The 22,810-nt window shown below is 40.5% G+C and overlaps 2 protein-coding genes across 7 annotated transcripts in view; both read right to left on the reverse strand.

Moving 5' to 3' along the window:
- Positions 1–22,810, reverse strand: part of Arb2a (ARB2 cotranscriptional regulator A) — a 419,074-nt gene that overhangs the window by 99,148 nt on the left and 297,116 nt on the right. The gene's annotated exons all lie outside the window — the stretch shown is intronic.
- Pou5f2 (POU domain class 5, transcription factor 2) lies at positions 9,450–10,448 on the reverse strand. The gene has a single exon (XM_075976429.1). The coding sequence runs from the start codon at positions 10,446–10,448 to the stop codon at positions 9,450–9,452; it is 999 nt and encodes a 332-aa protein (XP_075832544.1).

Consider the following 22,810-nt stretch of genomic DNA (forward strand, 5'->3'; position numbering starts at 1 on the left):
TTAAGTAGATTATAAAATAATAAAAGAGAACAGGACACAAAGTAGGGAGAAGAATGTGTTGGGAGTGGGGACAGGTGTGCAGAAGATAAAAATAATGGTTCACTTGCATAAAGTTCTCAAAGAATAAATAAATCATTACAAAGAAACAAAAACTATTGAAACAGTTTGCACGACTACTCTAAGGACAACAGAGATCAACTGTCTTTGAGAAGCCTGTGCTCATCTCTTTTGAGTACTTCTCAATTTCTTGAACATTGCACCCAAGCCTCTAAAAGTATCTTCAATAAAACTCCAATTCTGATACATAAAATAGATTTACCCTACTCAATCAGGAGTTTTAAATTTGTGAATTATTATCCATTTAAAAACAATAAATCAAATTAAATAAGTATATGTCATAACACTGTCCTGACAATTGTACCTAGTACTAGGAAAGGTCTTAGTGGATATATGCTAAAAGAAAAAGGAGGACCAATTAGGAAACAATACAGTCATGCCCTTGCAGAAGGAATTCCAAACAAGCTGGGCAGTTTTAGAAGGAATGAATTTGAAATGTAGTGACTTTTTCCTGTTTCAACTGAGTCTTTGGCAGGCAGGCAGTAGAAGACTGAACACCAATAAGTACAATCAGTTTTATTTTGCCATTTTGTTGGAAGCCAGGAGGAAGGAAGCCTAAGATGTCCAACCAAATAAAAGCCAAAGTAGCTAATTCTGTGTCGAATTCACAGCAGGTCTCCTAGCTGTAGAGAGGTGGCAGAGTGGCCTCTCCCTGGGCTTCCTGTAGTGCTGTTCTTCTCTGATGTCACCAGGGCTTCGTTTAAGGATTCTACTGGGTATCAGGATGGCTTCAACAGGATGAAGATAGAATCTTAGAAACCGACCCTGCCTTTCAATTTACAAATGCATAGCTCTTATTTGCATTTGTTTGGTTGCTTCAGAAATGACAAGCATGGAAAATTCTGTGCTAAAAGTAGAATTTTGTATTTTTGAATATTTTTTAAAATTGAAAATAAACATTCGGAAACACAGAAATGATTTGAGTTATATTACACTTTAAATATGGGTTAACTCCACAAAGGTATATAAACACACAGATAGTAATTGTGAATTACTCTGGTGCACAAGAAAACAGACATATGGCAGGTGTCTACACTTCCTGAGCAACACTACACTCTTTTGAATTAACAGGCATTCGGTTTTTAAAAAATCCCTGAAATCTTAATCTTCAGCAACGTCTTCTAACCCCAAACATACTAGATGTGTGTGTGTGTGTGTGTGTGTGTGTGTGTCTATGTATATGGTGTAGTGCTCCTGTTTAAAGAAATGTGTTTTATAGAAATAACAAATACAAGCAAAATTGAAAAAGGTTACACTTGTTCATTTAAGAAGTACTTTATAACTAGAAATTACTATTTTACAAAGATGACTGTGATAAAGGTATGACTCTGGATTGTTAAACTTTGTACAGATGTTCATTTTTTGTACAGATGTTCTTAAAAAATAGTTGTAGGTAGGGATGTATGTAAATTTATAAATGTAAACAGACTGAAAAACAAAAAACACATGATCATCTACATTCCTTCATGGTAACAGTCCTCGAGAGACTAGGGATACAAAAGACATACCTCAAAATAATAAAGGAAATACACAGCAAACCTACAGTTGACAGCAACCTAAACAAAGAAAACCGCAAAGCATTCCCACTAGCAGCAGGAACAAGACAAGCATGTCCATTCTTTCCATATCTACTCAATATATACTTGATGTCTTTGCTGGAGCAATAAGACAGCTGAAGGAGATCAAAGGGATACAAATAGCAAAAGCAAAAGTCAAAGCATCTTTATTTACAGACAATATGAGTTTATACAAAAAAGACCCTAAAAATGACACAGGAAATATCTACAGCTGACAAAACCTTCGAGAAAAGTGAAAGAATTGTGTGATAGAAACTTTAGCACATTAGGGAAAGAAACTGAAGAAGATGTCAGAAGATGGACAGATCCCCAATGCTCATGGATTGGAGGATTAACACAGTGAAAACGGCCATACTAACAATCTTCAGATTCACTGTAAATCCTTAACAAAATCCCAACAGAATTCTTCACAGAAATTAAATGGACAATATCCAGTTTATATAGAAACACAAAAAACAAGGAGATACTAAAAATTGTGAATAATAAAAACTGCTGGATCATTACCATCTCTAATTCAAACTGTACTGCAGAGCTATAGTAATAAAAACAGCATGGTATTGATATAATTCAGACATACAAATCGACAAAATAGAATTGAAAACCTAAGTACAAGTGCACACACTGATATGATAAATAAGCAAGAAATGCACACTGGAAATAGACAGCTTCTTTAACAACTGATGCTGGACAGACCAGATGACTGCATGTAGAAGAATGAAAATAGATCCATTATGAGTACTCTGCACAAAACTTAACTCCAAAAATACCCAGTACCACGATATAAGACAAAACACACTGAATTTGATAGAACATAAAGTGGGGGGTAATTTTGAATTCATTAAATAGCATGGACACTAAGAGCAACAATTAGTAAATAGGACCTATGAAACTGAAAAGCTTCTGCATAGCAAAGGACATAATCATTTGGACAAAGTATCAGGTTACAAAATGGGAAAAGATTTTTTTAACTGATTATACATCCATTAATATACAAAATATACAAAGAATTAAAAAATCTGGATATCAAGAAAACAAATAATACAATTAAAAACAGAGTACAGATCTAAACAGAATTCTCAAAAGAGAAAATCCAAATGGCTGAGAAACACATAGAAATGTTCATCATCTTCAGTCATCAAAGAAATGCAAATCTAACTACTTGAGATTTCATATGACTTCATTAAGAATGGTCAGATGAATTAAAAAAAATGACATCTCATTGTGGCCAAGATGTGGAGAAAGGGTACCACTTATCTACTGCTGCAGGTGATGCAAATTTGTTCAGCCACTATAGAAACCATTGTGGCCATTCCGTAGAATGCTAGAAATAGATCTACCTCAAGATCCAGCTACCCCACTCTTGGGCACATATCTAAAGGACTCTACATCCTACTACAGAGACACTTGCTAATTCATCCTCATTGCTGCTGTATTCATAACAGCCAGAAACTGAAAACATCCTGGATGTTTGTCAACGGATGAATAAAGAAAATATGGTACCATTAACATAATGTAACATCACTTATCTACTTAAAAAACAAAATCATGAAATTAACAGGTGAATGGATTAACAAATGAAAGGATGGAGCCAGAAAAAAATAATTGTGCGGTAATCCAGCATCCCCAAATCCCAAATATGGCGTGCATTTACTTATATGTGCATGTTAGCCGTTAGGTCATAGAAAAGCAAGCTGCAATCCCTATAACCACAGAAGCTAGGTATAGAATAAGGGATTCATGGGGACGGAAGGATCTCACAAGGAAGAACAAAAAGAATAGATAGTTATATATGGACGGGGTGGGGATGAGACTGGGAAAGTAGGACTAAACGGAGTTGGGGAGGGAAGAGGAGGGTAAGGTTATTTCAAGTGTTGTAAGGAAACCTACTACATTAGAGGCTTAAAATACAAACATATATGAAAGAAATATGAATAGAATCACCAAATAATGGAGGAGAAACAGTTCCATTTGGACATCTTTTGCAATTCAGTGAAACCTTCATTGCCAGAAATGGATTACATCTAGTTGAGCTGTTGGTCAAAGAAGCCCATGGAAAGCCCCAAACAACTCAGATATTGCCATAGCTATAGGTTTCCCTCCACAAACTGATAGTAATGCCCTATTGCTGAAGACAACACCTACATATCTAATTGAATACAGAAAAGTTGAGTTAATGCCTAACTAGAGCCTTCACTCTTATTGACTAGTGTTCATAATACCAGAAGTTACTCTGTATACATCGGAGGAGAAAGGCAAACACTAACACAGCTACAAAGCCTTCTATTTACAATGGCGACATGCTTGCATGAAGTCTGTATACATTGGAGGAGAAAGGTAAACAGTAACACAGCTACAATACCTTCTATCTACAATGGTGACATGCTTGCATGAAGTCTGGTACAACAGTGGCAAAAAAAGTTGTGGGGGCAACCAACCACTCCATGTTTCCACTCAAGGCCATTCAATGAGATGAAACCCATGCCAGATGATCTTCCAACAATCAAGAGCCTGAGACTATGTAGGCCATGGACCTAGGGCAATACGAAGTACTACTGTTCGGCTAAGAGAACTTCAGAGTTTTTTTTTATTATACTCATAGATCAGTGTCTTTCTCAGTCATCATCAGAGAAGTTGTAGTCGATAACTGGACAATGTGTGGAGAGTAAGAAACCTTGAAACATTCAGTCCTAAATGGGATTTCTCTATCTGCCCTCTCTCATTGGTGCTTAGGAAACACTGCAGAAGGGAAGGTGGACAGATTGTAAGAGTCAGTGGGGATGGAGAACACCAAGGAAACAAGGTCTTTCAGAAACAGTAAGATTGACACACATGAAAACTCAGACTGTGGCAGCACGCAGAGGGACAGCACAGGTCCAAGTGCTGATGGTGAAGTGGACATGAGCTCCTCCCTGAACCATAAGCTATCTTCAATGAAAACTTGATGGCAGAGGAAAAAAAAAAGCTTAGTTTTCACTTTTCTCACTGGTTATACAAATCACATGTAAAGGAAGACCCCAGGCCCAGCAGCAGAGAAGCAACACAAAATGAGCTCAATGCTATTTTTGGAGGATTTTTGTCTCACAATGCATTGTCTGGGGGATGTTTTCTAACCTTACTTTTGCTCATATATTATGGTTTCCGGTTTTGTGTTTTGTGGGACTTCCACATGAGCAGATGTGTGTGTCTCTGTGTCTGCATGTGTTTTCTGTGCATTTTCTTTCTATTTTTTCTGCTTGTTTTGACTGTGACTGAGTCTATCATTTTGTTGTTGCCTGCTTGATTTTTAATGAGAGAGAGGAAGGGGGGGACGACTTGGGTCGGTGAAGAGGCTCTAGGAGGAGTTGTGGGTGTGAAGACATGATCAAAATATATTGCATAAAAATTTATTTTCAATTAAAAAGAGGAAAAAAACCATTTCTTAGGGCTGAGTGTGATGGGACAAGAGTATAATCCTAGTTCCAAACTAAGCTGGGCTGTATAATGGTTTCTGAGTCAAAATAACAAATACATGTTTGTTTGTTTTAAGGAACAAAAAGAATGTTGTAATGATTATTCTTATCTCTGAATTTTTCACATATGCACACAAGTAACTTCTCATAAATATTCTTACATGTTAAAGCGATGGGTCATCCCAGAGACACTAAGTAAGAAAGACAACCTAAAGAGTAACAGAAATAGATTCCCCTGGAAAGGGGAAATAGACAAGATCTCCTGAGAAAACTGGGAGCATGGGGGTGGGAGAAGGGAAGGAGGAGAGGAGAAAGGGAGAGAAGAGGAGAACTAGAAGGAATGGCATGGTCAAGATGGGGGAAGGACAGAGTTGGAGAACAGCAAAGAGATATCTTGATTAAGGGAGTTATTATGGAGCTAGCAAGAAACCTAGCACTAGAGAAATTCCCAGGAATCCACAAGAATGACCCCAGCTAAGACCCTAAGTAATAGTAGAGAAGGTGCCTGAACTAGCCTTGCCCTGCAGTCAGATTGATGGCTATCTTAAATGTCATCAGTAACTGATGGAAGTAGATGCAGAAAATCACAGCAAAGCATTGGGTTGAGCTCCCAAAGTGCAGTCGAAGAGTGGGAGGAGTGAGAATATGAGCAAAGAAGTCAAGACCACGATAAAGATACCCACTAAAACAGCTTACATGAGCTAATGGAAGCTTTCCGACTCTGGCCTGACAGCAAGGAAACCAGCATAGGCTCAAACTAGTCCCTCTGAATGTGAGTGACAGTTGCATGGCTGGGGCAGACTGTGGGGTCACTGGCAGTGAGACCAGGATGTATCCCTACTTCTTGTTCTGGTTTTTTGGAATGCATTCTCCCTAAAGGGATACCTTGCTCAGTCTAGAAATAGTGGGGAGGGCCTTGGTCCTGCCTCAAAGCAATGTGCTAGGCTTTGCTGACTCCCCATGGGAAGTCTTACTAGCTCTGAGGAGTGGATAGGGTGGGATGCAGTGGTGGAGGCAGAAGATGAAGGGAGCAGCAGGAGGGGAGGGAGTGGGAAATGGATTTGGCATGTAAATGAGAAAAGATAATTTTTAAAAAATAAATAAATAGATTGAGAAATGGAAAAAGATCAGAAATATAAGGTGATAGAAAAAAAATGATGTGTCATAGAAAAATTAAAAGGTTTTCATGTGAATTATCTAACAACCTTTCATGACGGTGGGACCAATTTGCATTCCAATGAACCGAGAAGTCAAATTTTTATTTTTCTTATTTTTCCCCATCATACTGTATAGAGTATTGTAGTTTTACAACATCTTGTATATATAACTAGGGCACCACATCAAATTAAAGACTTTTGTACATCACAAGGACAATATGAAAACTAAAAGGACAATCCAAAGAAAGAAAATATTTCAATTTATATATCTGATAAAGGTTTTAACATCTAGAATATATAAAGATACTACTTTAAAAATGGGTAAAATAATTGAATCATTTCTTCAAGAAGAAAAAAATAAATGGACAATTAGCATATGAAAAGAAGCTCAATATTATTTGTGAAATATCATTCATTGGAGAAATGCAAACATAAGCCATAATAAACTATTACTTAGCATCTACTAAGATGGGTATAATGGAAAAAATGATAGGGGATAACAAATGTTGGTAGAAATGAGGCAAAACCTAACCTTCTATGTTCCTCGAGGGGATTAAAAGCGGCACGTGTGCCGAGGAAGACCTTCGGCAGTGTCTCAAAAAGTTAATAACCCTGAAATAGCTGGCAATCAGTAGGGAGCCTCAGCCGGCCAGCATGTGGAGTAAGACTTCAGAGTGCTCATCTCTAAACAGGACGTCTGTATTAAACCAGTCCCCAAGGAAACAGTGTCCTCCGGACACAGCAGGGCATCTGCACGTGCATCTACAGGGGCAGCATGTGTGAGCCCCATGCAAGCTCAAGGTGGGCAGGATTCCGAGCCCTAGTTGATGGGACATTGGCATTCAGTAGCTCTGGGAGAAGGAGAGTCATCAGTTTTCTTTAATGACATGACCTCGGGTAGGTGGACCACACTCCACGGCAGGCCTCACATTGAGGACAATTTGGGCAATATCAACTGGACTAGATGGGAGCAAGAAAAAGAGATTGAGAGGAGAAAAAAGTTGGGTGAGCGGAGAGATGGAGAGGAATCTGGGAGGAGTTGGGTCTGGGAATATGAACAGTATATTGAATGAAATTCTCAAAGAATTAATATGTTATTAAAAGAAAATAAATAAGAAGTTGATAGAACCACTCGACTCAGCAATTCCATTCCTAGGAGTTCCTAGCAATTCCATTTCAAGAGAACTGAAAACAGGGATTCAATAGGTTCTTTACTACAGCTCTCCACAGCAATATTAGGTTTGGTAGACAGCAGGTGAGAATAACCGAAGAGTTGAGCCAATACCAAAACCATTGCCTATTTATGCAGGGGAATACTGTCGAGCCGTCAAAAAGAATGGACTCTGACAAACACTGCAGCATATACGAGCCTTGAGGATGTGCCTAGTGAAATAAGCCAGACACAGGGAACAATTATGTGTATCTATTAATACAAATATCTAGAATACACAAATTCACAGACACAAAGCAGATGGCTAGGGTTAGGAGGTCACATTTTAGAGCTGTGGCACAGAATTCCAATAGAATGGAGTATAGTTGCACATTTGATATAATTTAGTTGAACAAACTGAATTTACACTTAAAAATGGTTGCAATGGCAAATTTTGGAGGCATGCTAGTTAATAGCAAAGTATCAGTTTCTATGATGAAGAAGAAAATATGAACTAGAGAGAGGCATTAGGTTTGTCTGGCTTATGTGCTGATCAAATCAGTCATGGAATTGAGGAACAAGCGCAGAATGCAGCTTGCTCTGGCTTCTGCTTCTGACTCCACAGAGGCACCTCTCCAATAGGCGTCAGAAAACAGAACAAACTGCACCAGAAAACACATTAAAAATGTAGTCATTTCAAAAACACAATAGAAACAAGAATCATGAAAAGAACCAGAGTAAACCAGGAAGAGGCTATGAATAAAAATAAAAACCAAAGTTAACTCAGAAAACAAAGTGCAAAATAAAAGTACTAAGGTATGATCTTTGAAAATACCCTAGATAAATCATTCAAAAACGATGAAGGAAATGCATGCCACAGAAGCTGCCCAGTAAGCAGAAAGTCTTTGTCTCAGTTATATCACAGGGATGGAATTTTAATATACCCTGCATGCAAGTTTATAGCGGAAAAATCAAAAGGCAAAGAGATTTAAAAAATTTTTTTTTTGATACTGGAATCAAACCCAGGGACTTTGCATGCTCTATCCTCAAGCAACTTTCCCCAGCCCCAAACAGGAAGATTAGTAATTGATCAGAAACAAAGTGGAAAAGTTGAAAAAAAAATCAGTTTCGAGGAAAAGGGACTTAAGTGCCTATTGGAAACAGTCCTGTGGAGTCAAGTGTGGATAGCAGACAGAACAGAACTCTGGCCACCAATAGTCAAAGCACCAGGACTATTATAAGCACGATCCTAAAAGCATGTCAGCTCAAAACAAAGCACCAGGTATTCCCAAAGAACAACCCAAAAGATATGGAAGAAACAGAGTTGGGGCTCCGGACTGTGGTGGTCCAGCTTGCCATCCTCAGTAACAAACAGGTTTAGGTTAGAATGACTTCAAAGTCAGGGTAAGAAAGAAGGCCCAGGGCGGTGCATACCCGGAGGAGGGGGTGACCCCAGCACATTGGCTGTAAGTAAAAGGTGGGTGGGGGAAATGGGGCTTGCAAGGCAGCTCCTGTGTCTGAAGGGGCTTCCGTGCTGGTTTCCAGTTCTATTTCTCGGCCCCTTCCGAGCAGTAACTGTTACCTTGGGTTTTCTGTCTGTGCAAAGGTCAGTTTGTTTTTAATAAAAGCTGCTGGAGTAGTTTTCTGTGACTTGCATTTTGAATTTTATACTGTGTTAACAAAGAAATAAACTCTTTATAATTCCTGAAACACTAAGGAACAATGGACATGTCTTTAATTAATAATAAAAAAAGAGAAACAACCGTTGAAGCCACAAATATATTGTAATGCCAACGCCAGGGACAAACAAAGGTAAAAACAAAATGAAGCTAGTGATAAGCTTTAACTTTCTTCTCAACCCTTCCCAAGGAACTCCCACCCTCTCCCTTAGCTTGTTTAAATTCTTTAGGCAGAGAACTAAAGGCTAACTCCCACCCCCCCCCCCAAACAAAGGCCCCTCCTCTCTATTCTCTGATCTTCCTCCTGCAGGGAAGGCCCCTCAGCTTGACAGCCTGGGGAGGCTCAGAGTGGTGGCTCGGGCAGACAGAAGGGCTCCTCGCACAGGAAATGGGGCAGAAGAGCACAGGGGTGTAAGACATGACCCCCCACGGTGGGGGAAATCAAAGTGGAGCCCCGGTGCCAAGGGAAAGCACACTGGTGGCCCTGGGAAGGGAGGCCCAGTTGCCCCCACATTCTCCCTCTGGGAGGTATCACTAGTTGGCCAACTGCCCATCTGGCTCCGGTTAGAAAACCAAACTTGGACCAGATCCTTCTGGAGCCGGAGGCGCCCAGCAATATAGTTGATTTGTTGAGGTGTGGGCTCTGGACACTGCAAGAACAGTTTCTCCAGATTGCTCCCAATGCGCCTCTCTCTGCTAGCACGTCTCCGCTTCCGGGCCTGCTGCAGGATCATCTCCATTCTGCATATGCCCAGAAGGTTCTTCTCATCTACTTCCTCTAGCCACATTTTCAGCAGGGGTCGCAGCTTCCACATGTTGGCAAGGCTGAGCTGCTGGGCCTCGAAGCGGCATATGGTTGTCTGACTGAGAACCTTCCCAAACATAGCTCCTACAGCAAAGCCCACATCGGCCTGTGAGTACCCCAGGGTCATCCTCTTCTGTCTCAGCTCCTTGGCCAGTTGTTCCATCTCCTTCTGTATAGCTGAAACGTCCTCTGGCAGTGCCAAATTGGGCATGTACCTCAGGGCGATGTAGGGTCCTGGGCAGGCATCCTCTGAGGAATTCTGGGACCAGGCCCTTGCTTCACCAGCTCCACAGGCTGCTCTCTCACCTCGGAATTCATAAGGTGAGGGACCCAGAGGCACTCCCCACACCTCACGGCCTGGACATATGACTGGTGGCCGCACCATTAACCTGCCTGTGGCTGCTTGGCTGCTCAACCAGGTTGGGGTGTTAACTCGCATGGGAACTGGCCCTTCCAGGCCGCCACCACTATTGCCTGGAAGAGGGTAAACGTTTAAAGACTTGCGGGCGGCCATAGGGTGGACAGCACCCCCAGAAAAAGTCTGGTAGGAACTGATGGCTCTCGAGGCTTCTGAACAGCCACCAAGCTCGCCCTCGAGCCCCGCCCCCAGTGGGCGGGGACAGCAATGCAAGTAAGTAACTGGATCAAAGTGTTTGGCATCCAAGGCTTGGAGATGGTAGCTCACTGAGTTCTCAGGGCTGAAAACACAGTCTTTTGTCCTGACCGTCGCTTTTAACTCCTAACTTAGACAAATCTGAAGTTTTGCTCCTCTATGCAGTCAGGTCCTTGGTCTCTACCTGGATCCTATCCTTGAATGGGACCCAACCATTGACCTTGAGCTATCAGAAAATCAGACATCCCTTTCTTTTCACGCCTTCCAAACCACCATCTTGGCTTCACAAATACTAATTAGCCACCTCCTATATGTCAGGTCTTGCTGACAGTATCTGTTCATTCATTAGCTACTCCATCTCTACTATCTTTTATGTCAAAGTCCCTCCTCTGCATATCCTGAAAACATTTAGTCACACAAGCTTCACTTTCTAACTAGGGTCAGTTTCCTGCCTCAGATTGTAGACTTAGCTCGCACTGTGCCGCCACACCCCACTCCTGCACTAGCAGAATTTCTGGAGGAAATCAATGTTTCTCCCAGCACTCTTGCAAACGTGCACTCCTACTCAGCTTCCCATTCCAAGCTTCCTCACTCAAATAGATAATAAAAAAAAGTCTGTCATATTTTTTCCCTCTAGAGACAGGTTTCTGGGCTTACATGATGTGCAGCTGGCCACTGAGATCACTACTTGTCCTATCTGGCTCATCAGCATCAGGTACTTCTGTACCTGGCCTCTTTCCTACCAGAGCTACAAAGATCTCTATTTATCTTTCTACCATGCTCCTGGCTTAGGCATTCAGCTCTAGGCCCCAAGTGGAGAAAAGAAAGAAAGAAAGGAGAAGAGAAATCTAATAGGTCCAAAACTTCGGAAGAATAAGGTGGAAGATGAAGTGGAGGAGAGTGAGAAAGAAAAAGAGGAAGAAGAGGAAGAAAAAGAGGAAGAGGAAGAAGAAAAGGAAGAAAAAGAAGAGGAGGAAGAGGAGGAGGAAGAACAACAACAACAACAACAACTTTGCTTAGAAGACCTCAGCCTCATGCCCTTCAATTCAGCTCTGTCTGTAGCATGTCTCTACCCATGTCTACCGAAATTGGCCTTCTTGAGGTCACTGATAGCCTTCCCAGTATCAAACCCAATAGCATTGTAGGAATCCACATTCTACTAATGTTCTCTGCAGGGCCCGGCAAGAATAAGTATCTCTTTCTGCTCTTCTTTTAGAAGTGTATATGGGGGTATTAGCCAACTCTTCCTTGACTTGTTTCTTGACTTTCACATCTGTGTTTCTGCTGGTCCAAATTCATTATTTCATGCTTCTCCTCCAGAGGCCACATGATCATAAGTCAGACACCCAAGTGTAAACTTGAGAGCTGTTCTTCAACTTTCTGCTATCAGAAAGGCATCAGAAAGTGGCTAGCAGGCCTCTGGAAACAGCACAACTTTCTGTCTCTGTGATTTCTCACAGGCACTACAATAAGAACTGGCTTGTAGTAGGTTTCTTCTGCTTTTCTTTCAGGTTCATCTTTCATACTGTTGCTATAGATAACCTTTTAAAAGCAAACTCAAACCAATCCAAATCTGAAATAACCAAAGAAAACCTAATGACATGACTTTGGTCTTCAAAGAGCTCCAAAGCCAGCCCGTCTTCTCTCAGCTGGCAATGAGGACTGTTCACAGAACTTTACACTACTTCATTCATTCATCTACTCATTCAGGGACCATTCATCACAGTCTTACCTCATCAGTCAAGAAGAAAACCTGCTGTTTTCCCCTAAAGTTCGTTTGTACCCTGTGTGCCCTTGTTCATGTTCTTCCACCTGCCTGAAATGATTATTCTGCTTCTTAGTCTCATTACTGTTTAGGAGTCTCCTCACATATTCTCACTAGAAAACGATGTCCCTGATCACCCTTGCTACCCTGTTCTCCCCTCTTACCTATTTTACTTTGGCCTTAGCATGTACTGCTATCTAGTAAATACTTATCTATGTGTCCACTGTATGCTTTTTACTGCTGTGTCCATAGTGTCTATTATAGTATCTGGCACACACAAGGGAGTCAATGAATAAAGGAAGTGTATTGTACCTTCTGTTACCTATAAGACTCAGGTTAGATATCCCCTAATGGAGACCTCTCCCCACAAAGAAAAGAGGCTGCTTTGGGAGCATTTCTCTAATAGTTAATTTTACATTTTTGATTCTCTATTGGAGCAGACATCAACAATTCTTTTATGTCTCCATCTTTTCAATTTAAGATCATTCTTGGGGGAAACAGCAAGTCTAGAACATGGGAGAACCCTGACTAATATAGTGCACAATACACGTCTGTTGAATGGTGACTTTTATGATATTGACCATAAAGTGATCCCAATGTAACAAGAGGGCTTGACTTTAGGACACTATCATCTCTCCTGTCTTATATTGCAACATGGGACTTGCCATATAACACTCTCAGGATTAGGGGGCATTTTGACACTAAATCAGACTCAGAACTACAGAAAATAAGATTGTTGATGTGGTGGTTTAAAAGAAAATGGCCCCCAAAGGGAGTAGCACTATTAGGAGCTATGGCTTTGTTAGGGTGGGTATGGCCTTGTTGGAGGAAGCCTAACAGTGTGCAAGTGGGCTTTGAGGTCTTATATACGTTCATGCTATGCCCAGTGTCTCAGACTACTTACTATTGCCTGTTAGTCAACATACAGGACTCTCAGCTCCTCCTCCAGCACTGTGTCTGCCTGGACACCACCATGTTGCACCATGATGATAAAATGGTCTAAACCTCTGAAAACGTAAGACACCCCAATCATATGATTTTTATTTATAAGAGTTGCTTTGGTCATGGTGTCTCTTCACAGCAATGAAACCCAACCAAGGTAGTAGATATGATATTGAAATTCTGAATCAGCAAATCAAATGTCATATCTGCAGACTGAGTAGCTGACTTATTTGAAGTTTATCAGTTTCTGCTCGAATAACTCTGGGCTAACGGCAGGATGCTTGTCTTACTGCTGGCTCTCTGGCACTCACAGTACAAAGAGACGTTTATTTATTCATTTATTTTTGTGGTGCTAGGAGAAGAAATGTCAACTTACTATTAAATAAATGAACCTCTGCTGCATCAGTGCTGAAAAGACTTCTAGTTTGCTTGAATTGGATGACAGCCTCTGAAATACAGCTTACAATGTAAAGAATTTCACTAAGGAATAGCTGAGCTGATAGCTATTCTTTTCACGCATACACGCATGCCCCCTTCCCCTCAATTCACAAAGTAACCAGTGCCTGCTAAGGTGGATCACAAAGAAAGATAAAGGAGAGACAGGACAATTATACATTAAGGTTTGCATAGAAAAAATACCTCACTTGCATAAGAGAACCAGAGAGAAAAGATTCATTAGTTGTTTAAAAACAATAATTGAATAGAACATTTAGTGAATAGGAAAAAAAAGCTGATGAGTTCAAATGAATTTGAACTAAACTTTATTGTATTAAATGAGTTAAAACAAAGTAGCTAAAAACAATAAATTTAAAAGTGAGGCTATATTAACTCACTGAGTTTTAAAATTAACTCGGGTGTTGTCAATTACTCGGTTGAACCTCATTTGCCTGGTTTGTGCATATGGGGTTTGGGAAATGACAAAATGGAACTGAACTCATACAGCTAAGGAAATCCTGGTATCTCTTTACAAGTGCATTTAATGCACTATGGTAATAGTGTGATCAGAGGAAATAAGAAGCAGTGTATTTGGTTGGCATAACAGAGATCAGAGGAAGCAACTGTGGGAATACCCAAGACAACCAGTGCTGCTTGGACCAATGACCTTTACCAAATATGGGACCTCTTCATGAGAGCTTAGATTCCAATGTAAGACTCAGGTCATACTTCTCCATGGGATTACAGAGAAGCACAAAAAGTATGAGGTCTCTGACTCTCAGGCATTATTGAGGGAGAAGAGAGTTAGACCACCAGAAGACCAGATCAGGAGAACTGACCCAAGACGGAAGTTACAAGCTTTCTATTATTAGCATTTTTGGAACTAAGGATAGTGCTCTGAAAAAGGTGTTTTAGGTGGAAACGCAAATGTACCAAGTATAAGGATTTGTATTCCTGAGTTTTCTTTAAATCTCTCATTCTCAGAAGGTAAATATAACTATCAGGATCCACTGGTTGAGAATCAGAAAAAATAAAAGATTTGGTAATGAATAACCCTGTAGGACGTAGCTCATCTTTTGGGGAGGTCTTGCCCATGTATTCTGACACACACCATCTCTCTCCCAGCTGGACTTTTACATGTATTTGCTGCCTTAAACTCCCAGTTCCAGCTGGGAGATATGGAACTTGCCGGGGACTGTGATACAGATTAATTTGTATGTATATGTCAAGCAATGTGTTAATTAACCTTCATGAGCTATCTACACTGCTCTGAGGATAGTAAATTCAATGAAAACAAAACAACTGCTTGTGTATAGCACAAATAATAAAAACCCAGAAACAGAAAATGGTGTTCAACCCAAAAACCAGGAAAGCAAGGCTCCCAAGCCACTAGAGAAGTATTACCTCTTTCAAGGCTGGGGCGACCATAAACAAAGCTGATTAAGCCTCTCTCTCCTCCCATTTTATATTCACTCTACTGCTGGGATTAAAGGCTTGTGACTCCTTAAGACTTGGATTAAAGGTGTGAGCCACCACCACCTGAATTTGTTTCTGCGTTGATCTTGTGTAGCCCAGGGTAGCTTTGAACTCAAAGATCCATCTGACTGTCTCCCAAAAATTGGGATTAAAAGTATGTGCCATCGTTGCCTGACCTCTAGTGGCTTTAGCTTTGCCTCTGGTCTTCAGGCAAAATTTATTTATCAAAATACAAATAATATACTACTACACTTGTGTGGGTGACTGTCATTAATTTAACATCAGTAATTCCATTGGCTAACAAGATGATGACTTTAATTTTTCAAATGCACATTTTGAAAGTGCTTCATGCTTCAGGGAGAAAGGATTTGCCTAAGAGTGTGCAAGACAAAGGGCTGGAGAGATGGCTCACTGGTTAAAAGTACCAGGTGCTTTTGTACAAATCAGGATTGGATTATGGCATACACATGGAGGTTCACAACTAACCATAATTCCAGTTCCACAGGCTCCAACATCTATTCTGGCCTTCTAGGGAACCAGCCAGGCACATGGTGCACATACATGCATACAGGTAAACACTCATATGCATAAATAAAAAGAAATAAGCCTTTAACAAAGTACATCACATGAAAGCAGCAGAAGCCTTTGGGAAAGGCAGTGGGAAGAAGTACAAGGAAGAGGGAGAAGAGCAAACTTGGGTGTAGGTAAAATGCCAGAGTGGACTGTGTGAATGTACTGAAACCAATGAAACCAGGTATTTTATGCGACTGGTATATGTCAGTAAATATAGAGCATATGAGAAGATCTAGTTTACTAGTAGTATCACAAATAAACTAAGCCTATTTTGATCCAATTAATTTATCAGAGATAGCCAAGAATTATGCCAAAGCTAGATAGAAAAAAAGCAAAGTAGACTGAGTTGTTCTGGTCTTTTATTTTTCCCACTCTGTAGGTATCAGGTGAGTTAGCACTTGTGAGACACCAGGGCATTTAGACACTCTCCTTTGGAAGGGTAGATACAGGGCGGCAATATCTAGAATGGTCAAGGAGCAGCATCAAAAGCAACCATAGGAAAAAAGAGTCAGAGACTAGTAAGAGAAAAGTCTTCCAGATCTAAAAAGTGAAGTTAGGATTGTAGAAAACTCTAGTAATTGATATTATAAAGATACATTCCTTGTATCCTCTAAAAAGTGAATTAACACAATATAAGAAATTAGTTAATTGAAGACAACCTGAAAATATATCACAGTGATCATACTGCCACTCTGTGGGTTTTAAGTATACAACTGTATAAAGCAAAAAGAGATGGCAAAAAAATAAGTTATGAATTTAAGAAAAATTAACGAAGCATTAGGAATGTGCAGGTTGTTACCACATTGAAAAGGCTAGTCAGAGTAATGCAGAGATTAACTAGCTTCATATCTTGCTTTTTGAGATAATTCTCACAGCAGGTAAAACACAGTAGTGTTTGCACTGCAGGTAATACTGCATTGCAAGTAACAGTGCTCTGCACTGGGATGATGTGATAGGATCATGGGTGGCCAAGCAGTGGGCCGAGCTCTATAAGTCCTCCTGAAGAAATGGATGAGTTCAAGTCAGGGCGGTCAAGGTCATGATGGAGGAACCCACAGAGACAGCTGACCTGAGTTCCTGGGAACACATGGACTCTGGACCAACAGTTAGGGAGCTTGCATGGGACCCACCTAAGCCCTCTGCATGTGTGTGTGGCAGCTGTGCGGCTTGGTCTGTTTGTAAGGCTCCTAGTAGCGAGATCAGTACCTGTATTTGGTGTTTAACTGGCTTTTGGGAACCTGTTCCCCATGCTGGATTACCTTGCCCAGTCTTTATAGAGGGGATGTAGATAGGCCCTCTCTCAACTCAATGTGCAGGACCATGGGAGTCTGCCACTTTCTGATGGAGACAGAGGAGGAGTGGGCAGACGGGGAGGGTTGTAGTTGGGAAATGGCAGTGGGAGAGAACAGGAGGAGAGAAGGGGACAGAAACTGTGGTTGGTATGTAAAATAAAGGAAAAATGTTAATTAACAGAAAGATCGTGGATGGAAGGACAACTCTCTGAATACTAACCACAACACAAGATGCTTTTTTCCATAAGACAATGCACAGCAAACCTGGAACATAGCGGTGGTTTGAACAAAGGAAATCTTAACTCTGGGTTGGGATGACAGACCTTTACAGTCACATTTTAATTGTTGTTGCTGCTGTTTTTGTTCTTCTTCTTCTTATTGATATAGGGTCTAACTGTAGCCCTCACTGTGTTGGAATTCACTCTGCAGAGCAGGCTGACCTCAACTCACAGAGATCCTTATGACTCTACCTCTTGAGTGCCAGGATGATAGGTATGCACCACCACCAAAGTTATTTTTAATTTTGTTGTCATACACTTGCTGAGTATAAAAATACTTATATCACAAATAAGAAACTATGTTGCCAGAGACCACACAGGGATTTGGAGGTCAGAAAAAGGTAACTGCTTTTATTCTGTAAGCCCAAGACTTAATGAGCCAGGAATTTCCTGTGCTAGAAAACAGTATTGAGAGTAAGATCCCTACAGCCCTTATCAGAAGCCCCAGCAAATTCTAGTTATGTGTTTGTAGGTGGAACAGTTGGCTAAGTGGGGCCAGCAACAAGGCATCAAGGTGACAAGCCAGAGATAAAGTTGTGATTAGCATGACTCAGCAGAGGCTGAGCTAGTCCCTGGCAGAGATAAAATTGTGATAAGCAGGACTCAGCGGAGGTTGCTCCTGTGACAGAAAAGCTTCATGGGTGCCTGGCCGTGGAGTACAGTCACGGTTTTCTATGCTCACATGATCACCGATTCCACCTCCAAGCAGGAGAGGCACAGACTAAAGACAAGTTTCCATTCTACTGCACAGTAAAAAGTACAACAGCACTGGCAGCTGGTGGTGCACAGAAGCAGAAATTCAGCACATGCCATGGGCTCAGAGACGTGAATGACAAGTGGGACAGAATTCCCGTTTACTCCGGATAAATCTAAAGGTGCTCGGAAATTAATTTTGGAGATTTAAAATTAACTGACTTTAGTGCTATTACCTCTCCAAGTGAATTTCCTTGAAATCTTGTCCAGAAACTTTATGAATGGAAGCAAATGGAGCAGAGGTGCCCATGCATTCTTTCAAAAATGAACTCTAATTTAGGTGGCATGAAATATAATAAGGACCACTGAATTTAAGAGGTAGAAAGAATTTATCTAAACTTGTACATTGAAAACTTCTTTAAACATTTAATTTGGTAAACTTTCAGAGCACATTCCTAATTCTAGCACTTGGAAAGCTGAGGTGGCAGGATTATGAGTTCAAAGCCAATATGGACTATCAAATAAAACATACACTACCACCAACACGCAAAACATACACCACCACACAAACTAACAAACACAACTGCACATACACACATGAACATAAACCCACAAAAATGAAAAGGAAAACAAAAGCATTCTACCAGCTTGCCAAATTGAAACCTCTTTCAGAGTCATCTGACTTTGAGTATAAAGGAAAACAAGCTACAGAGTCAGCCTCTTTTGAGTCATGTCAAAATCAGAACGTCCGTTGCTTGAGCTCCCAGCAATACTCTTTTCAGTCTTTGTATAGAGGAAGCATAAACAGATAAGAGCCATGTCTTCTAAAAGACTCTGAACTCTGAGAAACAATTCCATCAAACCAACTGGGATCAGAACACTAGAAGCAACATATCTACTAGCACTATTTAAGTATTTAATTTTACAACTTCTTGGCGAAGATAGAGTATGTGGAGCACGTTACCAATCATGGCATCAGTGGCAAGCCTGTTAACCTGCCAAGTTCCAGCTAAAACTTGATGTTTCACTTCTGTTACATTTTCTGTAATAATTGAAATTCAAGGAAGACATTGTTTTGTGTAGTGATGTGAAAGAAAATGACCCCCAAAGGGAGTGTCACTATTAGGAGGTGTGGGGCCTTGTTGGAGGGAGTATTTAACTGTGGGGGTGGGCCTTGAGGTTTCTTCTGCCCATTTCTCTCAGAGCATGGAAGTGAGGGGTAGACAGTAATAAGACACTTATTGGTTGGCTTCCTGGGGACATGCATCCTCTTCACTTCCCTTTTTAGGCATACTCGGTCATGAGTGGTTTATTTTCCCCAGGAAACCCTGCACATGGTAGAATACAGTTTTATATCCATTGAGGATGAATGCATCTTGTGAGTTTTGCCAATTAAATAAGAACAAAGGTGGGAAGGAAGGTGGATCAGGTGCAGTGGAGGAGGCATAGGACTGACTGGCAGTGAAAGGCAGGGTAAGAGCTAAGCTGGGATGGAGGGAGAGAAGTCTGAGCAGGTGGGAACGAGAATGCTCAGCTGCCTTATAACAAGAAAGCGACTGGTAACTTTAAGAATATCTGTACCAGGAAGCTCATCTTCTTCCTTGGTATCTGCTCACAGACATCCTCATGTATTCTGAGAGAACATCTGGCCTTTGAAAGGAAAGAAGTCTCAAGAGAATGAAGCATAACTCTCTGCTAATCTGGAATTTGCTGTCCTATGTCTGTCTCCTCAGTAAGTCAAAGTGGTCTGGGGTCTGGGGGCTTCTAGGGGAAGACCCTGCTGCCAGTGGGGTGTGAGGAAGTATGTGTGCTTTGGACAAATGAGTGCTGTGATATGTGTATATATGAGTTATGCATTAGTTTATTATTGCTATAATTAATAAACTTTACCATACACTATTTTTCAATTTTATAAATACATACATTTACTTTTTGTCATATCAAAAGAAAAAAAACAAGGCTCTTCTATTAGTTTGGAAGTAGGTACATGTTCAGATATATAATAATTTCTTAATGTGGCAGAGTATTACTTAATAAAAGTACTAGTCATTGTATTTTATAAATTAAGAAATTCTGTGAGTGTTGTATGTGTGTGCATTTGCTCCTGTTTCTGTGTATGTGTGTATATATGTGTGTTTTGCATACTTTTGCATGTGGAGGTCAGAGGTGAATGTTGGCTGTCTTTCTCAACTGCTTGTACTTTATTTTTTGAGATAGGGTTTCTCATCAAGTTCTCATTGAGTTTGCCAATAGGGCTAGGCAGGCTAACAAGCCAGCTTCAGGACTCTGCCTGTCCTCATGCCCCATTACTGGGATTACAGATGTACTGCATGCCCAGCTTCTGTATGAAGTGTCAGACACTGTCTGAACACAGGGCTCTTCTTGACTGACACCCATCTTACCAACTGAGTTACTGCTCAAGCCTAAGAACTGAAGTTACAGAAAACAACTTGATCCAGTTCAGATTATGCCATGTGGTTGTCCAGCCTCCTACAAACTAGCTGGTGTATGTTCGCTTCACTCAGCAGCACAACATTTTGAATAGCTGGGTGAAATACGCACAGCTGAAGGAGATATGAGCAGACACTTTGGACAGAAATACTAGTGCAGAGTCTCAAAGACTCTCTCCACATCAATTTTCACACGTGCAAACTTAAGTCACTGATCAAATTATATCTTAAAGTTTATAAATAGAAGTAATTTCCTTTTGGAAAAAAATGATATTTTAAGAAATGTGATGAAATAAAACCTAAAAATTATATTCCATCTTTCAGCACGCTAATAACCAACTTTGAATATCTTAGGATTCTGTAAGTAGGAAATATCGGTACTATGTACACTGGCTAATGGTCACGTGGGATTTTCATTTTAGAATCAAGGATGACTGACTTTACATGCTCTCTGACTTTCACCAGGCAGTTAAGCAGGAGCAGGAAGGTACACTGGGGAAGAAACAGATTTGGGGCTGTGGGATGCACAGGCCACAGTCCAAGAGAAATGAAAGACACATGGACCCATTCAAACCACACAGGAAAGGTAGAGAAGATAGATGTGTAGGCTATGGGGCCAGGGGGTTTTATGGGCTGGGACAACCAAGAATTTCTAGGTGGGAAGACTGAAAGTCAGGGCCAATTTAATCTTCCTGACAATTATAACTAATTTTAAAGAACACATAAAAATTCATATTATTCAGTTATTTATCCAAAAAAATTCTTTTTTTTAAAGATTTATTTATTTATTATGTATACAACATTCTGCCTCGATGTATGCCCGCACGCCAGAGGAGAGCGCCAGATCTCATTATAGATGGTTGTGAGCCACCATGCGGTTGCTGAGAATTGAACTCAGGACCTCTGGAAGAGCAGCTAGTGCTCTTAACCTCTGAGCCATCTCTCCAGCCCCCAAAAGAATTCTAAAGATAATCGATGTTGACATTTTCATCTTTAAAGAGGAGATTTTAGTCAAAGGAAAGTTGCCCCCTTTACTAAAGGCCCAGTTCTTTGAAAGCTGAAAACAACAACAACAAATGTCGCGGTTATTTAATTGATTTTTTTAAAAGTGAGATTTCCGAAGTGAGACTACTTATCTTCACTGTGATAAAAATTAGAGAGCACCACACCTGACTATATAGATGAGAAACATATTTAGATAAGTTTCTTAAACTTATTCTCTTCGATGATTTCCTCACAATTCCAGATTCTAGTTATTTCTAATGAAGGATTCATTGAACACATAATTCTTGGGGATCACTCAGAACACTCATGCCTCACATTCAGTACAATTATAACAGCAGAAATCAAGGAACAGGGAAAGCAAACGATGAGTAAGAGCCACAAGGCCAGTTCCACAACAACAACTGCCCGAGCAGTACTGTCAGCTAACAGATTAGAGTATACCCTTTGAGTGGAGGGAGGATGCTATAACTCTTTAGTGGGTGCACAGTAAAACTGATACAGCGTCACACATGCCAATAGGTCTTGAATTTTATGACCTAATTAGCTAGAGATGTATCCAAAGCTGTAACAGACAGCTTGACTACACATTTTGCATGATACCACTTTGCAGAGGCAATTACTGTTGAGATTTCATGCTATCTTTAGAAAGGAAGTGATTATTTACTAATAAAAAGAGGTGAATTTTGGCATGTCATTTCTTCAAGTCATATTTTCAGCAATATAGCAAAGTGAATATTTAGTAAATATTTAGTACAAACAATTAATATGGTCTATGAAGAAAAATTAGGGTTACAGTAGCAGGTTGTCACCAATTCACATTTACCTATTAACTGCTAACATTCCACTTGGTGTTCATGTATCTTGGCAGTTAGGTGCATTTTAATCAATGGTCCACTTCTACTTATAAGTTAGGAAATGTTCATCTCAATGCACTACAGTTTCTGTTTCCATTCTTAGATCACAAGATAGCTACTACTTTTTTCTTTTCCTCCCTTTACATTATATGATTATCTTTCTATCAGGTATTTGGAATGAATTGAAACGCTAAAGAAAAACCTGTCCAAAACACTGTAGGGGTGAGAACCAGAATGGATAAGGGTCTTGGAGGGCATATGCAATGTGCGTGGGTACCGAGCGAGAACTCAGATCTCCCTGAAGAGTATGTAGACAGTGTTGGAACTACAGAAGGCTGTGCCTGGCACAACATCTACATGCATGTAGGGTCCGAGTGTTTGGGTCATGCAGTAGGATCTGCTCACCTCTGGATGCTATCAACTTTATGACCAGAGCACAGACTGCTTCAGGAACAGTGGCCAAACTATTATAATTTCTGGTAACCATGCTCTATGATAGC

This window comes from Microtus pennsylvanicus, chromosome 6, assembly GCF_037038515.1.
Source record: "Microtus pennsylvanicus isolate mMicPen1 chromosome 6, mMicPen1.hap1, whole genome shotgun sequence".
NCBI lineage: Eukaryota > Metazoa > Chordata > Mammalia > Rodentia > Cricetidae > Microtus > Microtus pennsylvanicus.